The sequence below is a fragment of the Camelus dromedarius genome, chromosome 12 (genome assembly GCF_036321535.1).
Source record: "Camelus dromedarius isolate mCamDro1 chromosome 12, mCamDro1.pat, whole genome shotgun sequence".
NCBI lineage: Eukaryota > Metazoa > Chordata > Mammalia > Artiodactyla > Camelidae > Camelus > Camelus dromedarius.
The window spans coordinates 49,939,379-49,964,380 of record NC_087447.1 but is presented as its reverse complement, the minus strand read 5'-3'; the positions used below and the strand labels follow the sequence as shown (position 1 = coordinate 49,964,380).

General features: G+C 35.5%; 1 protein-coding gene across 1 annotated transcript in view; it reads right to left on the bottom strand.

The window, feature by feature from the left end:
• Positions 1-25,002, bottom strand: part of UVRAG (UV radiation resistance associated) — a 254,028-nt gene that overhangs the window by 87,533 nt on the left and 141,493 nt on the right. The window contains exon 12 of the mRNA XM_010989776.3: positions 18,269-18,434. Coding sequence (XP_010988078.3) covers positions 18,269-18,434 — 166 coding nt within the window. The remainder of the gene's footprint in view (positions 1-18,268; positions 18,435-25,002) is intronic.

Below are 25,002 nucleotides of genomic sequence, written 5' to 3'. Positions count from 1 at the left end.
TTCAGCCATCAACTCTCCTGACCTGCTAGATTCAGCCTGCACACATTTTAATTTGTATTTCTGTATTTATGTCCATAAATTGTCTATAAGTTTGTTTTTCACAGTGTCCTAATCGAGTTGTTTATTAAATGCCTTCAAGGCAAAAGCTTCCTTCAGTGCTCACCTTCTCTCTCTAGGTTCTTGCCTTCACTCAGCTTTTGACCTAAATATTCTTTATTATTAACTAATAGATACATTCAAGATTTTTTTTTAATTCTGCGTTTTCAGTATTGGTCCAGATATCTATTCCATCACACTCTGGAAACAGGTCCTATTCAGCTTTCCTATTTCTTTTAATCAATTTTATGCTTCTTTAAAAAATCCATTCTACCCAAAAGTTGTTCACAGTATGCTCTTAAGACTTTTCAATCGCTATTGTATCTGTAAGCATCTCCTTTTTGTTGTCATAATTTTCTCTCTGTATTTTTTTACTCAGCCACTTAGAACATTTCTTCATTGCCATTCCCTTCAATTTCTATTCCTAGAATTCCTGTTAGATACACACTGACATCTCTCAATCACCCTCTAAGTCCTATAACTTCTGTCTCATAAATCTCTCTCTCTCTGTGTGCAGCGTTCTGGGTGATGTTTTCATGTCTATTTTATTGTTCACAAATTCTCTCCTTAAGTGTATCTAGTCTACTATTTCTTTTATGAGGGTTTTTTTAAAAAAAATCTATTTTTCTATGTTTTCTGAATCACAATAACCTACTTCTGTTTTATAAACTCTCATTCTTGTTTTATGGATGCTTTTCCCTCCTTTATCTTAGAGAATTCTGAATACCCTTAAAAGTCTTTTTTCATATTATTACTTCTATTTCCTTAAATGCCTGTATTTTGGCCTTTTTTCCTCCCTACATCTGTGGATTTCCCCTTTGGATTTTCTACCCTGAAGATGTTTCAAAAAACATTAAAGTAGAAAAGAGTCAACTGAAAGAACTATGAACAGTTTAGCCTTCAGTACGTGTATGGCTCCAAGTTGAAGACAGTAGACTGGACAATCCTTAAGTGCATCTGTGGTCAAATCTTCCAGGAAGGCAAGTGTTTGAAACAGTAGAGGAAAGAGGAATATTCCACTTAAAAGACATCTGGTGACCATAATGACTAGCTGAGTTCTAGGAATCCTATGTTTCTCTAATACTATCTCTGACATTGCCTTGTGTACACAAGTGGACACTCAGTCACACGCGTGTGTGAAACTCACGACAATGAATCATTTCTAATTTCTTATTTGTAACCTTCTATTTTATTGGCTAGTTTTGAGTGTGTAAACACTACTTATTGTTCCTCTGAATTAGTCTTGTCACACAAATAGGACCTGCTGTCAGCATATTTTTGCAGAGTGAGGACTGGGTCACTCAAGCATACTTATGTTGTTTTCACTTGAAAAGCCAAAAAACTAAAATGGATTTTCTGACTTAAATAACATAAGCTAGTCCTAAAACTTTAAAAAGTACTTTCTGGTCAATAATTGGGCCTTTACTCTTCATGCCAAAATGACTGTTCAGCCTAGTCCCAAACCACCTGTCAACCAGGCATTTCTCTCTCTGCTCAAAATCAGAGGACGCCTGATGAAATGTGCAGTGTGTTCACAAGACAAGAGCATAGCAGGTAAAGAAAGGAGCACTATTGAATAAAAGGCATGAAGCAAGGTATTTCTGTTATCTCTCAAGTTAGGTAATAAGCCTAGATAATATGTCCACTTTCTTAGTCTGTATCTGGTCTGTAAAAAACATCTAGCGTAAAGTCTTCATATGGCAGACAGTAGTCTTTACAGAATTGATTTTTAAACTAATTATTTTAAAAAGAAAAAAAAGTGTTGATGTTGCTCATCACTATATTCCAAAAACCTAGAAAAACGTCTGCCAGGAGTACATACTTACTGAATATCTGATGAATGCATGCATAGATGAGCAGGTTCATTTGTGCATTAATAATTCTGATACTATGAACCTTGACTTTGAATTAGCACTTAGTAATACAAAATTAACTGTCTACTCCAAATTACATACATACAGGTAGGCTCCCCCCAGAATGATACCAAATGGGAAAGGAAACTGCTTTCAGTTGAATGTGACCAACCTGTATCTTCTTAGAACAGAATATTGTTTTATCATTTCCACTAGAAATCTCTGATGGAAAATAACATGCCATTTACCAAATTCCTTTCTAACCAACTTATGAATCTCCCATTTTGTGACTTTTAGAGACCACAAATAATGTAGAAACCAGAAAATAACAAAATAAATTTTATCTCTTACACAGAACACTATTTAGCAAATTCAACATTAGGAGGTGACTAAAAAGGTTTTCCTCCAGCACTAATTTTTAAAGTCAGAAATGACAAAATTATGCTACTACACACTCAAAAATAGATATTCCCTGTATGGAATATCTTATAACATAAGTTGTTTCAATAAATTCATTCATCATCTACACATGTTAAAAAGTTTTAGTCACATAGCTGTCAATCAAACTCCAAGAGAACTGCCTGCCACGTCTCATTAGTTTACCAACCTTGTATTTCTACAAATTAAAATAACAAAATGTTCTTGTTGCTTACTGGTGTGTCTAATTAACTTACAGCAGTAAATTTCTATAACTAAGTACAGTTAACACTTCCGGTGTTTCATCACTAGTCTCTCCACATCATGAACCTGGGAATCATCTTTTATATTAATGGGAGTTACTAACAAGCAGGATGAGGAGAATTAATTCTTTTGTTAAGTCTTTTAAAAAGATTATCAATCATATAAATGAGCAGCACTCAAAATTCTAGGCATTATAAACACTGATAATTGCTCAAAAGGAAATATGGAGAACTCCTACTATAAATTTAAAACTAACCATGAAGCAAGAACTGGTATATGAAAATGATATGAATTATGATAAAAAGTAACTACCCACATCAATCCTGCGTTAATGAGAAAGAAAGGAGGAGCTGTATACAAAGAAATACGGATTCTAGTCTTAAAAGAAATAGTTTTAAGGAAAAAAAGGAGAAGAAGAAAATATTTCACTGTAATGGAGACCCTGAAAGGAATAGTACAAAAGGATAAAGGCACTTTAAAAAAATTAAATACTATCTGTATAATTGTGAAGAATTCCAATGCAGAATAATAGAGGTAACCAAAAGATCATTTATTTAATTATCTGTATAATAAAGACATAATAAATGTTAGCAGCTTGCATGTATGTAAAAGCTACTCAACAGTCTCTAACCAGGAGTGAGGCTGTCAGGTTGAGAGGGGTTTATGCAGATGTAACTGTACGGTCAAACTGCGCCCTGAAACAGATGAACTAACTGAAACTCTCACGAAGGATGAGAGTTCCTTTCCTCTATGTGCTCACCAAATCACATACTCAGCAGACATTCTATTTTTGGCCAGGTTGAGGGACATAAAATGGTATCTCTTCTGGTGCTAATCTGAATTTTCCTGATTACTAGTGAGGCGGAGTATTTTCTCTTCTGTTACGAGATATTTCGGATTTGTTCTGTAATAGCTTCTTTACATACTATGCCCATATTTCAACTGGGTTGATCGTTCCTTTTTTATTGACATGTAAAAGTTTTTCTTATATATTCTGGATACTGACCCTTGGTTAATCTATGTGCTACAAATCTCTTCTCCTGATGCGTGGTTTACCTTTCCATTTTGTTTTTGTTCTCTTTTGTTATAAGCAATTTTTTTAAATGAAATCAAATTTATGGATTATTTCTCATATTATGATCTGTATGTTTCTGAGCTTCATTTAAGACATCCTTTCCAAATTGGAGGCTATGGACTTATCAAATTTCTCATTTCTACTTATTATTATCATTCAGTATACAAATTTACTGAGTGGCTATTATCTACAATGCTGATTTTCTATAAATTCTCTTACTTTTCACAATTTTCTAAAGCCATTATCCTCATTTTCGGATGAGTGCACTGAGATTAGTGAGGTGAAATAAACTGGTTCAAGTTCTTTCAGAAGAGTGAAATGGGAAAGCCATGGTTTCTCCTTTCCTAAGATCAGAATACACATTTTATTATTTACATGCCAATACAGTTTATCTTTGTTAGACAGTTATATATGAAAGTGACCATATGTTTAAGTCAAATCAGTCATATATTTATTATAGCCAATCTGTGATCCAGAATACTTTATAAACATATATTACTATGCTTTGAATAAATGAATATGTATATTTTTATTTATGTCTGTTGATATTTAACTACTCAAAGCTTATCATCTTTGAAAGTAATTTTTCTTTTTACATCAACTAAAGATTGATTTATTAACTTATCCTTCTTTTATTTATGCCAAAAAGAAAACTGGTGAGCAACTTAAACTGAAGACACTTACCAGACTAGTGAGAAACTAGAAGCTCTGGCCAATGGAAAGGGCAATACCTGTTTAGTGCCAGTGTGAATGTGCTTCTGTGTAGCCAGCCTTCACCTGGACAGCTCCTAATCCTCTTCCATACGCACCAGCTCAGGGGCCATCTCCTAAAGCATGCTTTGCTGGCTACTCCATCGCAACCCCATGTGTTTCTAACCCTTATAATGTTGAGTACGACTGTCTAGTGACTTGCTATCCATCTCTGATGCCATTTCAGCATCTGCGTAATTCCACCTAGTGCCAGCATCTTGTGCAGTGACTAATACATACTAGTCCTCAACATATGGTTTGACTTTGGTGCAATGTAACTCTTTTGTAATTTAACTCTCTTGTGATTTACCTATATATGAATTAACTTTCATATCAATTTTTCATTTCAAAGAATTAGAAAAGAAAAACACTATGAAAAACAATTGATCATTTAATCTGATTCAGATTTACGTTTGGTGATCTTAGTAACTGTATATTATCATAGGGGAGAGGTATAAAAACTGGCAGTGAATAGAATTTAGTTAAAAAATGATATAAATTTGTTTTAAAATGGTACTATTAACCAGGACATAAATGTTATCCTTAGAAAACTGTCTAAAGAACTATTATAATAAGATGCCTTGAAGAGATAAAATAAGTTCACATCTACCTAAAAATAATTTTCTTACTCTTTCCATCCATTTATTTCTTCAGAAAACCAAAGGATTCCACAAATCACTTACTCCAAACTCTCAGGCTTGATATAATTACCCTCATATCCCTCATTGTTTGCCCACCAAAACAAACAATATAAGAATTAAAGGAAAGACGCTGCTTTCAAGGTAACATCAAGAAAATAGTCTTACTTATTAGAGTAAACGATTAATTTTCATCAGAATGCACAACCTCTATGCTGTCATATGATACATCTTAATAACAGACTGCAAAGGGCCAGTCCACAGGCTACCCAGAGAACTCACTGCTGCTCTGGGGACCTCTTGTTGAGAAACACTGATCTCACATATTCTAATATTGTAACAATCTTTATCCATGACATAGCCCACTCTTAACTAAATATATTATTCCTCTACCTCCCCGTTCCCCCCAAAGCACTACACTGAACGTCTATTCTGATTTGAATACACTGCAAACCAGAAACGCAGTAGGTTCAAGTTGGGGTCACATGTCAGAGTCATCTGGTTTTCTTTTTTATTCCACTGTCCCATTACATTACTGTATTTTAATTTAGTTGGTTGCAGAAAGCTGAGATGACAATAATACGAGAGAAGACTTCCTCATCCAGATAATAACATCAGCACAATAAAAGCACACTTCATTAAACACAACACACACAACAATATGCTTCCAAGTGTCAGCGATGAAATAGCTGCACAATTACTTCTGACTCATTTTCCACATTTCCCCTCTCTCAATGGAATGCCTAATCTTCATAAGGCGTTCATTTCCTGTCTCACCTAGCAACCACCTTCGGCATTTTTATTTCGTTGATCTCTCCTGCCTAAATTTCCACGGGGATTCCTCATTTTAAAACATATTCTTTGCTCTCACTCCTGAACACAATCCCATCAGCACTGCTGCCTGTGCCTTGGATTACAACAGGCACCAAAGTTAATAGCTTCGCGTGGTCCTGAGGGAGTGTATGAAATAATAATGATTGTCCCGGCCAGAGCATCTAGAGTTAAAATTATGGGCTACAGTGTGGAGTGTCAGATTACTTAATAGCATTTGCAAAAACTGCACATCCCTTTTGCTCTCCTAATGCAATTCAAGAAATATTTATTGAGTGTTTACACAATACAAGGTTCTCGGTAAAGCTATGGAATAAGTTTCATGCCAAGTAAGATGCAGTTTCTACACTGAAAATATTTCAGACAGGAATAAGACAAAAAATGCTAATACATCACTTGTATCACTGGGCTGTTGCTAAAATGAAATAAGAACATATATAAACATAGTTCATTTCTGAGATACTATACAGAGGGAACTGTTCATAGGATTACAAAGGACTATGGCAGTACATCAAACTATGGGGAATCAAGAAAGACTTTATGGGGAAAGTTTTAGATAATAAGGGAAGGGCTTTATGTACAACCATGATTATGATCCTAGACATGGCTAGGGAAGGCATTCCAGACAAGCAGAAGAGCAGGGACAAAGCATATCAGGGCGGGAAATAATGTGATGCATTTGGAAAACAACAGTTTGACTGAACCATAGGTCATGAACTGGGATAAGACTGAAAGAATAAGTAGTTGGCCCGGCTCGAGACTCTAACTATTTGAACATGCTCTACATTCCTTTCAAGAATAAGGACTTTAGCATACACTAAACCGATAGCTTCTAAAATACAGACACTTACTTGACTCATTAGTGGATACTAGGCAGTAAACTCCCTGAGTTGTTGAAGTAAAAGAGACAAGCCTTCAGATCTGTAACAGTGTTTTCCCTGTACATGAGTCCTCTACATTTACATCACTGAGTGAAGATGATGTACTTCTGTGGCATTATTACAAAAGGAAATCTAGTACAATGCTACTGGGTTGCATTTTTAATTTTCCTTAACCTTTCCTTAGGCCCACCTTTCCTTTTAGCACCTAGAATTAGTTAAAAACAAAACAAAACAAAACTACATGGTTGCCTGGAATTCCTATTGCAAAGCTCAATGGATACATAACAGTAGTTACAAAATTTTATTGAGCATCTTCTATGTGCCAAGCACTGTGCTTCAGTTAAACCTCATGGTAACCTACTGGCATAGGTACTATACCAGGTGAACCAAGACTCAGAAGGGACAATATTTCCCCAGTCGTTTAGTGATCAGAGATGAAGCCAACGTAACTTCAAAGCCTTAAGTGACTAGAAATAAAACACAAAAACAAACCCTGCCCAGTTTAAATAAATTGAGGCAAGAAGGAAGGAAAGAGAGTCATTTTATACTATGCCTTTTAGAGGAAAAACAAATGTCAAGTGAACCAACTGATCTATAAAATTTAATTAGCATATTCAGTAAGACCCTAACATGGTGACTCTGTTTAATACACAGGAATTCACATCACGGCATTTTTCACCAGTGAGTTTTCCTAAATTCAGGAAAAGGAGTATTTCAGTCTCAATATAGCCCTTTTTTGATAAATGCACTTGCATCTCCTAAATGCTTGCTTTTAAAAGTACTACACTTACAATCGGCACACTGTCTTCTGGGCTTGACTTCCTCAGTGGGCCAGATCTACGCGAATGCTTCGTTAACTTGTTACATGACCTTACTTCATCTTTCAACTTCTTTCTTCATTTGTGAAATGAAGGGTTCAATCATATGACCTAAGAATATTTTGTCTGGTTCTAAAACACAAAGTCTACAATTCTGTGTATACATAACCTTTTTTTTCTTCATCTTTATTTCTGTGCCATGGTGTACCCTTAGATAGTTATAATGGAGTAGGACTACAGATATTTGAACAGAGATTTTTCAACTTAGGTCACATTCCTGTAATCAAGTGGAAAATCTGAAAGAACTAATAATTTCATTCATTTCAGTTATATTAGTCACACTGAAAAATATTTGTTTGATTATACTTTTAGGCTGCACAGCAAGGAGAAACAGAAATTCAAAGCATTTGGTTCAGCCACTGCCTCAAGTTATCACAATCACTTTAATTTAAAGGTCTGAGGTCTAGGTTACTAAGTGCTTTTAAGGCCAGCATCTGAGCAACAACCTATAATAAAATGAAGATGAAAGGTTACCAAAAATGCTCTAATTTATAGGATAAACAGTAGAAGAGTTGAAAATCAAAGCCACAGCACTTAAGCCTAAGCATGATGTGAAAATCTCACATTTCTGGAAGGAGGCCATCAGATTTAATTGGATGCCATGAAAGCAAACATGCTAATTTAGTGAGAACAGCAACCATTTCTGAAATCTGCATTAAAGCAGCTTGATTAACAAACAGAAGCTGAGAATTTCTTATAGGAAGGAATCTATAATTTTTATTATAAGATGTTTCAACAGGTGTTTTTGCCTGAAACAGGTAAGAATAGAAGATGAGAAGTCGGAATTACAGCAGCCAGAAAATCACAGCAGTCTAAAAACATTTATGTTCTCAATATATGCCAATGAAATCCCAGGGGCCAGTCACTATTTCCATAGAGAATTTGCTACTTGTGCAAATAATGTTCAAAGCATTCTAAATGATTTGAGGAGATGCCATTAGAAAAAATTCTCATTCATTTATTCAACAGGTTAGTGTTGCCAGGCCAAGAGGTAGGCTGAAGGAATCCAGAGATAGACAATCAGTCTGCTGACTGCCACTCTGCAAATTCCTCTGTCCCTTCCCTCCTGGCAAAGTACAACTGGTAAAGCTGCAGGGGAAGCTGCATTGACCTCCAGACATGCCACAGTGGCTGTAAGGTGGCTTGAGTCACAGGCCTGGGGTCTGGCCAGCCCCTTTACACGTAGGTATGCATGATCACCATGTGCAGCCAGTCACAAAAAAGGTAGGTCATTAAAACAGACCACTTCTCTCGTGAGCATGAGATCCACATGCAATGACTATGACCTGGGCCCATTATGATCTGATTTCGGATACATCACAACTTCATTATAGTCTAGAATTTGTCTTTAAAAGAAATCAGAATCATTCAGGTAAAAAAAAGGTAACTCCTGGGGTTTTAGTCAAGATCTTCCATAACATAACATAAATACAAGCACACACATAAAAATCAACGAAATGGGAAAAGCAGCACTAACATTTCTCTAAGTTCCAGTAATTCCACTAGAGAAAAATAGCTAACCAGCTTTTAGAGATTTGTAAAAACCTTGTTGTGGACAGGCCAGGAAGTTTCAAAAATGCCTGCCAATTTACACCACTCCCTTTTTCTCCTTATGAGAATAAAACAAAAAATTTCAGACATCTTTTAAGGGTTTGAAAAAGCCATAAAATCTGACCAGCTACGTCCTAGCTCAAGGATTGCTCCACTAATCCATTCTGAACATACTGCCTAACACACAGCTAAGTAGCACAGCAACAATGACTAACACATTTCATTTCAAAAAATCACTTTAAAACCTACTTTTCAGTCCTCAGTGAAAGGAGAAATAAGGGGTGAAAGAACAGTGCAGCTGGACTTCAGCTACATTCCTTCGTGTTTTGTGGTCTGAGGCTCAAAATGAAATGCAACAAAGATTTCTGAGTTTCCCTTTACAGTGTGCAGGTGCACAAGTAATGGTGTAGGCAAGGCATCAGTCCAGACCCTGTTTCAAACCGGCCAAAGGAAAAGACTAGATTTTTTTCCTTCTAGCAAAACGAGCTAAATCGGGCTTTGAACCCCAATATACCACACACCAATAACCAGATGAAACAGGTAATCAGAGAGGGCAGAGACTGAGGATTCCTAGGTCTGTTACATTAAGTATAATTTGTCCAATGAGTCATTTAATTCCTATTTTCCATCTCACATGAAGACCTGATTCCACCTAATATCCTGGAAAGGTTTGTATCAAAACCAACACACTCAGGAGAAAAGGAAACCATGTCTAATCTGCTCTTTCAGTGATCCAGGGTAATCACTGGGAGGCTGATTCAATCAACACACATAATCAATAAATGTATTTGTATTTACACATCTATGTCATTCCAGAAAGGATCTGAACTGCTTTACTAAAGTATATAAAACCAGCTAAAATAATTGACAGTTCATAAAATCTGAGGCAGCATCAATTGTGAACTGCATCATCAACTTATTAACTAAGAAAAGATAAATGCTATCAATCGTATTATGACATGCCATTAATGTAAGATACATCTCATTTTTAGCAATATTAAAATGTCAAAAGTATTTATATTAGAATCAATAAACTATAATATATGTTTCAGTAAAGGGGGGAAGAAAGAGGCAGAATATAAAATTAGTTCACAAAAAAGCAATTCCTGTGGTTCTCCTGGCTTCCTAAGAAAAAATGAGTAACAATCACCTAAATCTAGCTGGCCTTCCCAGATTGCTTAGGAAAATCAACCAATCAATAAACACATCATCACTACTACTCACACTGGCACAGACTACTTGGAGTTGCCCACATGTTGCTCCTTCACAAATTAAAGTGTGCAGCTGACCTGGGGAAAGAGTACCTATCATTTTGAGGAGCACCCCTCCTTCAAGCTCCCAAAGTGATTTTCCTATATAACTAATACTTTAAGATAGATCATCATGCACAAATTTGATAAAAATCTGGAAAGATACTTAATTTTATTAATGGAACCTATGGAAGGCCAGGAGGGGTGCCCACTCTCCACAAAACTACAAGGTCATCTTTGTCAAAGACATATCTGGTTATGGTATTCTCTCATGCTTAAAATCACCTAGGGGTCTCTTCATCCATTATAAGCACTGTTTTTCATCATTACACAGACAAATGGAATGATGTCAGCAAAAATGGTAGAGAAGTAGATCAAAGGAGTTGTCCCTCCAGAGAAACACTGGAAAAAAAAATCAAGCAAAAACTGTCAGTCAAAGGTTTACAAGTGGCTGAATGATGAATCAAGAAAAAGGAAACTCAAAATCAGGAGGAAAGTTTTGCAGCATTTTTACTTATCCTGTCCCTAACCCCCTTTCCAGCTCAGCGGTGGTCTTGAAGACAGCAGCCTGCCAGTGTAGGGCCCTGGCCCCTGGTTCTTAAGGGAGCAGAGCAGATCTTATTCTACAAAAATCTGTGTCTGTCTGTTCTAACTTGTCTGGGGGCTACCTGAAGGACTAATGTAAGGCACTTGTCTTTATTTTGCCTAATCAGAACTCACTCAAAGAGGAAAGGCAAGGACACTGTTCAGGCTGTACAGCAAACCAACCAACCTCACAGCCTCCTTGTGCAAAAGATCAAGCATGAGAAGTACAACAGACTGTCTAAAGCCTGGGAGGAAAAGCTGGGAAGAGTTTCTTTGAGAAATCAGCATATTCAAAATTATCTTTACACACTGGGGAATCAGTAGTCATGCACATGCCCAGAACAGCCCTGAGAAGACTCCAGACTTCACCTCTGGCTGACTGCTAGGTTTACTGCATGAAGTGAAAGCTCAGGCCTTAAGGTTGACATGAAAGGACACTACACAGTTACTCAGCTGAACTAAGAAATAAAGATCTCCAGTGAAAGCAACTATACAGGTAAATTAAAAAGACAGTATTATGGGCACAAAATGTATAAAGATGTCACTTGTGACAACAACAGAAATGAAGGGGACAGAGGTATGGAGGAACAGAGTTTTTATATTCCTACTGAAGCTAAGTGGGTATCAATTCAAACTTGAATTGTCATAAATTAAGGATATTAATTGTAATCCTCAAAGCCACCAATAAGAAAGTATCTTATATACAGTGAAAAGGAAATGAGAAGGGAATCAAAATGGTACACTGCAAAAAAAATCAATTTAGGGGGGAAAAAGGCAGTAACAGAGGAAATGAGGCACACACACAAAAAAGAGATAAAGGGTCAATTCATCAAGAAGAAATAACAACTAAAAACATACGCACCAAATGACAGAGCCCCAAAATAAAAGAGGCGAATACTGACAGATCTGAAATAGTCCTACAATAATAGTTGGAGAATTTAATACCCCACTTTCATTAATGGATGACAGAAGATCAACAAGGATATGGAAGACTTGACAACACTATAAACCAACTAGACCTAACTAACACATATAGAACACTACATCTAACAACAGAATACACATTTTTCTCAAATGCACCAGGAACATTCTCTAGAAGAGATCATATGTTAGGTCACAAAACAAGTCTTAATAAATTAAAAAAATCCTAAACTCACACAAAATATCTCTCCATCACAATGGAATTAACCTGGAATTCAGTAATGGAAGGAAAAACTAGAAAATCCACAAATGTGTGAAAATTAAACTCTCCTAAGCAACCAACAGGTCAGTGAAAAAAAAATCACATGGGAAATTAGAAAAAACTTTGAGATGAATGAAAATAAAAACACAACATGTCAAAATTTATGGGATGTGGAAATTAAAAGGTATAAACACTGATGCTAAAAAAGAAAAATGTCATATCAATAACCTAACTTTACATCTAAAGAAATAGAAAACAAAACCCAAACCTAGCAGAATGAAGGAAATAATAAAGATTAGAGTGGAGATAGAAGAGAATACAAAAACAATAGAGAGAATTCAACAAAACCAAAAAGTCAATTCTTTGAAAATATCAAGCAAATCTTCCTACTCTAGCTAAAAGCTTTTAAAAGAAAATAAAAGCAAAGACACAACCAAACAACTAAAATCAGAAATGAAAATGGACATATTATTAAAGACCTTACAGAAATGAAAAGGATTATAAGAAAATACTATGAACAATTGTACACCAACAAATTAGATAACCTATATGAAAGTCTTTTTCTCAGAAACACACAAATGATCTAAACTGACACAAGAGTATACAGAAAATATGAACAGACCTATAGCAAGTAAAGAAATTAAAACATTAATCAAAAATCTCCCAACAAAGAAAAGTGCAGGACCACATGGCTCCACTGGTAAATTCTAACAAACATTTAAAAGAAGAATTAACAGCAATGCTGAAAATTCTTCTAAAAAATAGAAGAGGGGGGAACACTTCCCAATTTCTATAAGGCCACTATTATCCTGATACAAAAGCTACACAAGGCTACTATTATCCTGATGCAAAAGCTACAATAGACCAGTATCTCTTATAAATAAAGATGCAAAAATCTTCAATTAAATGCTAGCAAACTGAATCCAACAGCTTATTAAAAGAACTTTTTTGCAGAAACAGTAAAGATGATCCTCAAACTCATGGAATTGCAAAAGGCTCTGAACAGCCAGAACAATGCTGAAAAAGAAGAGCAAAGTCGGAGGATTCACAATTCCCAATTTCAAAACTTACTGTGGAATTGGTGTGAGGACAGACATATAGACCTGTGGACTATATCTAAGAGTTCAGAAATAATCTATGGCTAATTGATTGCCATTCAAAGAGGAAAGAATAGTCTCTTCAACAAATGGTGCCAATACAACCGAATATCTGAATGTCAAAGAACGGAGTTGGACACCTACCTCATACCATGTATAAAAATTAAGCCCAAATGGGTCAAAGACCTAAATATAAGAGATAAAATGATAAGAAAATTATAAGAAAACAAAGGGATTTCTTCATGATCTTATATTTGGCAATGGATTTTAGATATGAAGCCAAAAGCAAATAAACAGATAGATGAATTAGACCTAATGAAAATTTAAAACTTCTGTGCATCAAAGGAAAAGATTACATAAAAAAGAAGAACAACTGTTTTGATTTCTTCTTATTCACCCACTGATAAGAAATGGATTACTGTCCTATGGTTGTGGGGATAGTTCAACACTCAACATCTGACACTGGACAAATGTGATTAAAAGCAGTTTACTAGTTACATATACTCAAAGCCCAGGAGAGGAGGATACCACATGCCATGCAGGGTCACAGGAGGTTACTTGAGAACAGAGTGAACAATCAGGGACTGTGGAAGGCAGGTCCTGTAGTATGAAGGGAACAGAGTGACGACTGCTTCCTGTGGGAGGATGAGATGGTTTGTTTCCATAATTCCCCAGCTGACCAGGAACTGAAATGCACCACTCAGGAATAAGCAGAGACTTCCTAGACCCCTGGACAAAGAGGAGTATTTGGGAAGGGGGCCTGATCCACAGGAGCAGTGTAGGGAGGGACTATTCAAGGGCCTCCTGGTTTCATCAGATACCAAGGCAGCACATAATATTGGACTTAATTTTAGGCCTTCAACTATAGCAACTCCGAGAATGGGAGAAAATATTTGCAAATGATATATCTGATAAGGGTCTAGTATGCACAATTCAGAAAGAAGTTTTAGAACTCAACAACAAAAAGAAGAGCCCAATTAAAAAATGGGCAATAGGTGAGGGATTAAGAAATACAGACTTCCAGTTAAATTAAATTAAATTAAATTAAATGAGTCATGGGTTTGAAATATACTGTGTTAGAAATAAAGTCAGTAAGTGTGTAATATCTTTGTATGGTGACAGACAGTAACCAGACTGTGGTGATCATTTTGAACTGTATAGAAATACCAAATCACTATGTTGTGTACCAGGACATAGTACTGTAGGTCAATTATACTTCAAAAACAAACAAACTCACAGAAAAAGATATCAGATTTATGGTTATCAGAGGTGGGGGATAGGGGAAAAGGGAACTGGATGAAGGTAGACAAAAGGTACAAACTTCCAGTCATAAGACAAAGAAGTACCAGCGATATAATGCACAACGTGATTAATATAATTAATACTGCTGTATGTTATGATGAAAGTGGTTGAGAGAGCAAATCCTAAGAACTTTCATCACAAGGAACATTTTTTTTCTATTTCTTTAATGTTATATCTATTTGAGATGATGGATGTTCACTAAACTTATGGTAATCACTTCATCATGTATGTAAGTTAAGTCATTATGCTGTACTCGAACTTACACAGTGCTGTATGTTAATTATATCTCAATAAATTTGAAAGGGAAAAAACAGGCTGATAATCTGAGGAGGTATTTCTCTAAAGATATACAAATGGCCAGCAAGGACATGAAGAGATGCTCAACGTCATTAGTCACTGAAGAAATACAAATCAAAATCACAATGATATATATACACCACTTTATACCATGGAATGTATACTAGTGTAGCTGCTGTGGAAAACAGTTCTGTGGTGCCTCAAAAAGTTAAACATAGAATCACCATATGACCCAGCAATTCTACTTCAAGGTATATGCTCAAAAGAATTGAAAACAGATACTCAAACAAATTCTTATACACAAATGTCTGTAGCCCAAAAGTGGAAATAACCCAAATGTCCATCAACAGATGGCTGCATAAACAAAATGTGGTATACATAGTCAATGGAATACTATTCAGCTATAAAACTGAATGTGCTACTGATTGTGCTACAATGTGAATACACCTTAAAATATCAGACTAAGTGAAAGAAAAGGTTACATGTTGTAAATGACTCCATTTATATCAAATATCCAGAATAGGTAAATCTGTAGAAACAGAAAAAAGATGGGTGATTGCCAGGGACTGAGGTTAAAGCTTACTGGGTAGGAACAGACAGTGATTGCTTGATGGAGACAAGGTTGTCTTTTGGGATGATGAAAATGTTTTGGAACTAGATAGCCGTGGTGATTGTATAACACTGTGAATATACTAAATGCTATTGAATCATACACTTAAAAAAAGTTAATCTTATCTTATGTGAATTTCAGCTCAATCTTTTAAAAGGAGAAAAGAAACCACAGACATGTTCCCCTTTGTCAAACATACATTTCAGGCTCTCTTTAAAAGTTTTTGAAATTGAAAATAATACTTGAGCTATAAACTAATCAATGCCTTTGAAATGGCACTGATTTAAACAACACACATACTCCCTGCCCTCCACTTATAAACCCTACCTGATAGAGTACTGAATTCTTCCATTGGTGCCTACCCTTCCTGCTTTTCTCTTTCCTAAACACAGTGGAGGATATGTCATTTCTTCATGTCCATGAACACAATACTCACAATCTAGAACAGTGGTTCTCAAACCTGACTGCACATTAGAATCACTTCAGGAGCTTTAAAAAAATATCTCAAGTTTGGGTCCATCAACTGAATCAGATTTCTGGAGGAGAGGTTAGGAATCTAGGGATTAGGAGATCATTTTTAAAAGCTCCCTACGACACTAATGTGCTGCCCAGGGTTGAAATAACTTACCTAGAATCTTCTATGTCCACTTCCCTATAACCAAGTGTGGCATTTTATAAATTCCAATCATCCATGTATCAGGTTTGGAAAGTTGTAGTTTTCTAGAAATTTAGTCACTTCATTTGAATTTCAAATTTATGAACATAAAGTTGTTCATAAACTCTTCTTTTTAATGTCTGTACATCAGTAGTAAAATCATTGTTTCTTTAGTTATACTAGTTATTTTGCCTGTCTCTTCTCCTTCTAAATTAGTCCTACTAAGGGTTTATTAAGTTTTTTAGTTGCTTCAAACAATAGAACTTTTGCCTGTATTATTTTCCCCACTGTACAACTGTCCATTTAATTTCTGCTCGTACCTTTACTACCTTTATTATTTCCTTCCTTCTTCCTAAGGCTTAATGAACTCTTCTTTCTCTAGCTGTTTAAGGAGACTCATATGTGCATTTAAGGGTATAACTTTCCCTCTGAGCACAGATTTAGCTGCACCTTTCAAGTTTTCATATGCTATAATCTCATTACCATTCAGTTCAAAATAATTTCAAACTTTCTTTATAGTTTCTTCTTTGACCTATAGGTTATACAGAAGTACACTGTTTAATATCCACATATTTGGGGATTTTATTATTGACTTCTAATAAATTTCACTGCGGTCAGTAAATATATTGTGAATTATTTCAGTCTTTTGAAATTTGCTGAGGTCCAACATAATCAATTTTGGTAAATGTTCCATGTGAATTTGAAAAGAATATACATCCTGCAGCCACTGGTGCAATGTTCTTTACCCGTAACTTAGGTCCAGTTTATTAACTGTATTTTCTTCAGGTCTTTCAGATTCTAACTGATATTTTGTTCTGCCTGTCCTAATAGTTAATGAAAGGAAACTTAAAGTCCTCTGTTATGATTATGGACTTCCTTGTAGTTCTGTGAACTTCAGTCTATGTAGGGAGTTATGGTTTTAGGTACATATTACAATAAGAATTGACTATATTACCATAAAATGTCCCACTTTATTCAAATTGCTTTAAATTCACTTTGTCTGATGTTAATATAGTTATACTAGCTCTCATTTGTATAAATAAATGCAAAATAAATTATTTTCTATACTTCTGTGTCCTTACATTTGAGGGGTCTCTTGCAAGCAGGATGAGTTTCAGCTTTTTATTCAGCCTGACTATCTTTATTTTTCAGTAGAGTATTAATACCATTTATATTTAATGTAATTATAGGATAAGTTTGAGTTCATATTTATAAATTTACTATTTGTTTTATCCTACTTGTTAATGTTTTTCTTTTCTTGCCTTCTTTTGGATTAATCAAGTATTTAAAATTTTTTGTTTCTTTCCTCTATTAAATTTTTGCTTACAAAAAACAACTCTTCGTGGTTATGAGATTATAACTTGCATCCTTGATTTATCAGTCTAACGTAAATTAGTGTCTTTAGCAGTTTCCAGGCAACACCAGGATCTTAGAGTGCTTTAGCTCCATTTCCATTTCCCAACTTTTCTGCTGGAGTCATGCATTATGATTATACATACATTTTATGTATATGTTCCTTATATTTAATAAGATAGTAATTTGAACAACTCCGCCATTATCTCTTAAAATGTTCCAATTATCCTATGTGTTCTCTTCTACTTCTCTATGATGCCAACTGTATGTATGTTAGACTTCCTGTTGTATCCCACATATATAAATCTATATATCTATCTCATTTGTACTTGCATTGGCCAGGATATTTTCTACTGGTCTATCTTCGAGGTCATTTTTCAGATATGTACAATCTGCTAATAAATCTTTTATTCTTTTCCTGGCTGTCTCTTTGACAAATCTTTATTATTGTGCTTGTGGACTAGCTGCAACAGATACAATATGAATATTTGGAGAGTATATGATACTTGCCTCACAAAAGCAAATTAAATTTGAATTAGTCAATTCACTAGTAATTTTGACTACATTCTATTTAAAAGAAATGGAGCACTTTACAAAGGATATACAAAAATCACCACAATCTAGGTCACCTTTTATATTTTTAATACACTCCACATTTCATACTGGCTTAATGTTAAAAACTTATTTTAAAAGGATACTTACTCTCTCTCCTTTTCAGTCAGCTTGTCATTAATATTATCTTTGATTGTTGATCTAGATCCCTTATGAATTATAGGATATCTGAGGGGCACTTGTAGGAAAAAGGAAATCATGGATACCAAATGTGCAGTGTAACCAAGAGCAACAGCAATGCTTCCATCATCTTTTGCTGTAAATTCAAAAACAGAGAAACAGAAAACAACTATTTACCTTATAAATGTAGCCATGAGATCATAATAAATCAATTTCAAGGGAAATTTTATAATAATTAACAGAATATTATCTACTTATCTAAATTATGTGAATTTTAAACAAATCTAAATTATTAATAAGACTTGAAATTTGATCTACTATATTTAGGACTATTTTCCAATAATTAATGTGATGAGATTAACATTTGATATATAATCTTACGAGTTCTTAATGCATTCAAGTATCCATTATTTTCTTTCCCAGCATTTTTAAGGGCAGAAATAATACTTGAGTCTATTACACAATGTGAAAATTAGTTTCAGAGGTTTAAATATTACATCTGATATAAACATTATACATTTTATTCATTAACAACATGTTTGCACTGTTGTACTATTATATGTTATTAATCCAAAGGTGAAGTGAAATAGCGTAGTATATCTTTATGGGGTATGTTCTTAATGTTCACAAAGAGAGCACTGTTTAAGTTTGTCTGTGAAGTTTGAGATAGGATAAGGAGAAAAAAATGTTTTAAAGAATAAAGGGTCAAAAACAACACTATTCATACACATTCTATTTTCAGAATTTTGGTGGAAGCAACTGTTGGGAAAAAATACATTTATCCTACAGTCAAATATAAATATGCATCTTTTATGAAGTCACAGATAATTACATTTGTAACTCAATGTCTAGATTTCTGCTATTGCCTATCAAGTGATAAACAATCATTCAGGTACTCAGAACTAAGAGTAATATAATAAAAAGTTTTAAGCTTGCCCAAGGGGGAAGAAAAAAGTAACTGCTTGGTATACAGTATCTCCAAATTACCTTTTAAAGTTCTCTCTCTCTTTCTGTCACACACACACACACACACACACCACACACACACATGCACACACACAGATTTAACACATAATGTGGAATACCTCTGGCTAAAATAAGGCTGAAATCATTGAGATGATCTTGGCTTGAGTGTTTCCTGATTTCTAAAGGTATCTTTAATGTCAATTATCAGCATTATTTTCCATATCCTTCTTTTATATTTATACTGAGTTATCTAAGCACTACCTTCTTATTGTAGGAAGGCCACTATAGCCATCTACTCCTCAGTGCATTCTCCCCCTTGACTACCAAAGAAGATTTTTGGTTTCTCTTTGATCATACTGTAGGTAACTTTTATTGTATACTTTTTTTTCTGCCAGGAATTGACCATGGTGCTTTATTTATGCCAGTCACTCATCAACAATTAATAAACTGGGCACCTTTTATACAGACAAAGAAAGAACGTTCAAAGAAGTTAAGGAAACTGTCCAAACTAATACAGCTAGTATATGGGCTGACCTGACACAGAGGCCTCTGTCTTTAAGCACTCTACCACACTGTCTCAGAACTTTACTGTGGAATATATAATAATTTTTTTAACTTGGGAGCCTAGAATATACCAAGCATATGACCCAAATGTACTATCTCAGTATCTTCACACTTTTCTAGTAAGAGCAAAGAACACATAAGTCTTTGAGTCTGTGATGACATGTTGTCTCAAATCAAATTGATGAAAAAATCAAACAGCACTCATTTCAACTGACTACTGGGCATGTGTTAACTGACTAGGATCCTAACTAGTTCTGGGGACCATGAGCTCCTGGCTTAGGCCCACCCAAGTACCTTGAGTACTACAACACGTTACTTCTGTTGAAATACGTATGTCACATCACCTTATAGACCAAAACTACATTATACCGCAAATTTGTTACAATATAAATCATCATATAATATTAAAGCTAAGAGAAACCTTAGAATTCACTGAATCTGATGCTATCAATTCAGAAATGAGAAAAATAAAATTCAGGTGGTATAAGAGACTTTTGTCAAAGCAATGTAAGTAAAACTATGAGTGATGGAGTAAAAGAGAGAATTGTTATCTACACCTCAGTCCCCAAAACATGTATCCCTGGAATCACAGCTGGGACTGTGAGTTCCATCAGCGGTCACCGAGTCCTGCTTCCTGCTTTTGGTAAAGAATAGGGCTTATCAAATTTATAAAATATTTGATATAAAATATTATAAAATATTCCTATCGGTAAAAGGATTTGGTCTTTAAGAATCTTCTTTTGAAGGGAGAGGAAAAGAGGAAGAAGAAGAGGACTGAGAGTAATGACGGCTAATAATAGATTAATTTCAGACTTTCCTATAACTGCTTTACACTAAGCTTTTCCTTTCTTATGTGACCTGACAGAAAACGATTTGAAAACTTTCAGAAATCAGAAGTGCTCTTAGCCTTCCAAACAGGTCAGATGCAATCTATGAATATTTAAAAAAAAATCTATCTAATGCTAAACACTCTGGCACCTACATTTTCTCATATTATGAAAAAGGTATTACTAAAGAATTATATTTGCAAATTTTGAAGTCTGTATCCACATATCTATTAAAAAAACAGAAACTGGTCTTCTAACATCACTTCCCTTCAATAATCAAAACAATTTTGCTGAAATCTGAAGATAAAAAGGCATCTTTAAGAGAATCCTATATATGTAAATCAAAAACCAAATATAAATAGCAGAAACTGAAAACTGGGTAATACTGGAAATCATCTTTGATTCCGGCTATTCACACTCACCCATTGTTTCCATCACAAGACTCCCTGCCCTGCCAATTAAAAACCTTAGTTTGTTTCCCATTCCCAGCCACGGTGCTCAGTCACAGCCTCACAGTTAAACACCATGGTGTTGGGTTTCCAATATTGAAGCTTTATATTAAAAAGCATTTTAAAAGGGCCACGGGTGAGGGATTACAGGGCCCAGGGGTATTCCAATGCCCTCAAAAGGAAAACCACCTCCTGGTAGGGAAGTCACTTTCATCACCCCAAGACCACTGAACCTCCAGTGGGAAAATGTGAGCTCATGTGGTTAATTACGGCTATTGCTGGCCACGAAACCTCAGATGTCACATTCTGTTGCCAATCACTTTAGTTAAAAAAACCAAAAGGTTTAAAGTTTCCAGCATTCCAAGATCTAAAAGACTTTTTACCTGCCAAAGCCAAAACCTGGCTCTCTGGGGTGTGCTTTTCCAGTAAGCATTAATGATGTCCCTAACACCTAATGCACAGCAGAGGCTTGTGTTCCTTATGCTGCTCTGCGGTGAGAAGGGTCACAGATGATAGGTTTGTTGGTGAAAAGAAGTTAAAGGGGGAGTGGGAGGATTCAGGGAGGAACAGGAATAAACTGTAAGACTCAGGTATGTGAAAAAGACCTCATTAAAACAATGCTTTACAGGGCTTAAGAACAAAACAAAAATCTGCAGTTTCCTCATAATAAATATTTCTGATTAGTTTTTTTAAAGTAGGTAGGTACTTGGGCTGCAGTAGTTTTTAAGATAATTAAATCTTTTAATTATAAACTCCACAAACCCACAATGGCCATGACAACATTATAAATTACTTCAAATGTCCTTCTGACTTATGTGCTGGACAAACTATTAATATTCAAACGCATCCAAGTACAATAAGTGATCTAAAAGCTCTTACCATCCTGCCTTCCCAATCACTGAGGCAGCTGATTTGTTAAGGAACCAAGCACCCACTGATCCAGACAGGACAAAATATTTAAGACTATAATCATTCATTGCCACAGCATCTATGGAATCATTCCATGTTCTCAATGAGACACTGTTTGACATATGGACTCTCCTTTCCAAGAAATCATGCCTGCATAAAGGGATACAGACACAGAAGGAAATCTGGGTCTCATTACCACAAAAGGCTCTCGTGTTATGGATTACTTAAAAACACACACAATTTTTTTTTTTTTTAATGAGAAATGCCTCAGTCAATGGAACTCAAATGAATACCCTTCACTGGATGATTTTTCTCCCGTTGTGTCCAGGTCTCTTAGGCATACTCCAACAGAAACTTACCCAGTTAGAAGAGCACAATAAATGTTGGGCCACTATGGAGGGGTTTCCCAAACAGAATCAAGCCATGCAATGTAAAGTCTAACCCAGCAAAGTCTCATGAATACCACAGAATAACCAGTTTAGAGTTTCTTCACTAGAGTCTCTGAGAATGCAGCTGCTACAGAACACTAAAAAGTTGTCAGAAGTCTGGAAGAGGCTATTATTCAAAACAAGGAAGATAATTGCATCATGACAGGAATAACATGGACCTTAAAATCAGGTCGACCAGGGATGACTTTAGCTCTACCACTGGCTAGTATGAGTCTTTGGAAAAATTAACTAAGCTCTCTGAGCCTCAATTTTCTTGTCTTTAAAAACAAAAATGAGTGTCATTATTTCCCTCAGAGAAGGAATTAATTGTCACAGTTGTGAGAATTAAATGAACATGGCAGCATCATGCATGATGTCTCATGTTACCACATTTCTCCTCATCCAACTTAAAATGTCCCATCCTTTTTTGAACAGGGGAATACTATTTCATCTTTTAAGACACCTCAGGTATCGTCTTCTCTATATTTTCCTGATCTCCTCCCAACAGACCTGATTATTCCCACTTCTTTTGAGTCCCATGTACCTGCTATAAACTTCTAAGAGTCTGACACAGAGTATGAATTCAATAGATATTCCTTGACAGGCTTAGTTACAAATTGACCTCTACTGGACTGAAATCATCCTGCCACAGAGTCAATGCTTTAACCACCTTTGTATACTCTCAGCACCTGGCGCAGTAAAAGACACACACAGGGCACTCAGTACATATAGTATACGAAAGTGCCCTGCAGAATGCTAACATGAGATTTTAAAGCCCAATACTACCATATGTACTTCTTAAAATTTCTGATTCCTAGGAATCATGGGAAGTAAAAAAGGCCTTAGAATAAAATTCAACATGTACTTCATTTTTCTCTCCCATTTTTTCATTTTTAAACAACTGTACTAAAAAGCTAACCTAATTTTTTTAAGGCAGAAGGCATGTATTCAGTTTGCTGGGCATACTAAGCACAGATAGCTAATAAAAGCTAGGAAAAACTAGGAAACAAAGCACTTGCAGAAAACAAAGAATCAAGAAACATCCCAGCGTGAATTAAGGTGATACTCTCAATACGGATATCACTGCTTCCCTTGTTGCCTCCTCTCAAATCATTTGGTATTTAGCAGCCAGAGTGACTTTTGAAAATATCAATCAACTCATATTATCCCCCTTCTTGAAGCCCTTCAGGGGTTTCCCACTCCACTGAAATTACAACAGAAATTCCTGACAGTGGCCCCAAGGCCTGGCTGATGCTCCTACCTCTTCGATGGAACTCTTCCTTTTTCTCATTGTGCCCCAGCCACGCAGGTCTGGTCTGTCTTTCCTGTCCTTCCTTCTTTCCCTCTTTCTTTTTGTCCTCTCTTTCTCTCTCTCGCAACTAATTCCAGTTACATTTATTGAGTGCCTTCTATATGAAACGCCCTTTCAAATGCTGTCTCACTCAATCATCACAATGAATTGGAGACGTAGATATCACTTCATCTTACAGGTGAAGAAACGAAGCTCTGAGAGATTACATGATTTGCCCAAAATACAGGTATCTTCTCCCACATCCTCCACCATGAGTTTTTTCAGATCTATCAAGTCTATTCCTCTTTATCCTCCATCATGACCACCTCCTCTTCTAGGAATGCTCCTCCCCAAGTTGTAGCTTAGTTGGTTCCTTTCAGCATTCAGATTGTCTGTTAAACGTTTCTCCTCGGAGAGGTCCTCCCTGACTGCTTTATCGATAGTAGATTCTCAAAGATAGGGTACTCCTGTATTAAATACCTGTTAAATACTTATTTTCTTGTTTATTGGTTGTCTCCCTCAATAGGTTGTGCTCCACGAAAGAAAGAATATATTGGCTTTTTCCATCATTATATCCTCAAAACCCAGCACAGTGTCTAGCATTCAGGTGCTCAATAAGTATCTTTTCAATGAGTGAATATTCTGTATCTCTGTAACCTGGCATAGGGCTCAAGGTACTCAACAGGTTTGTTAAACAAATGAATGAATGAATGAATGAATGGGAAAAAAGATGTGTCATGGGCTTCAAGACACCATAACTTTGCCTAAAATTAACAGCAAAGCAAATCTGTGTGACTTATTAAAGGGAACACTGTACAATGGAAACCAGACAAATCCCCAGCAAGATCATTACCTAGCTTTGTGGTCTCGAGCAAGTCACAAGATAGCTCATTTACACATTGTAAAATGAGACTATACCACCTTCTTTATAGGTTTCCATTGTTTGTTTTTGTGAGGATTAAAGGTAAGGCAAAATGTCATGCTCTTAAATAAAACCTTAACAGTCATGTGAAACAGGTAGTACATGAACTAATGTACTCATACTATCAATTAGGAAATTAACTCAAAGCTTAGATGGTTTGCTCCAAAATATATGGTTTCTAGAAGGGGTACCTTGAATATAGGTTTTCCCCTTCCTGTTTTATCACTCTTCTCATATCACGTCCCAACCTACTTGTTGTAAGGTTTGTTGCAGGACAAAACAGGTAATATATTAAAATAGTCTTAAATGTTATAAGATCACAAATAACAACATTTTCTTTAGAGGGAA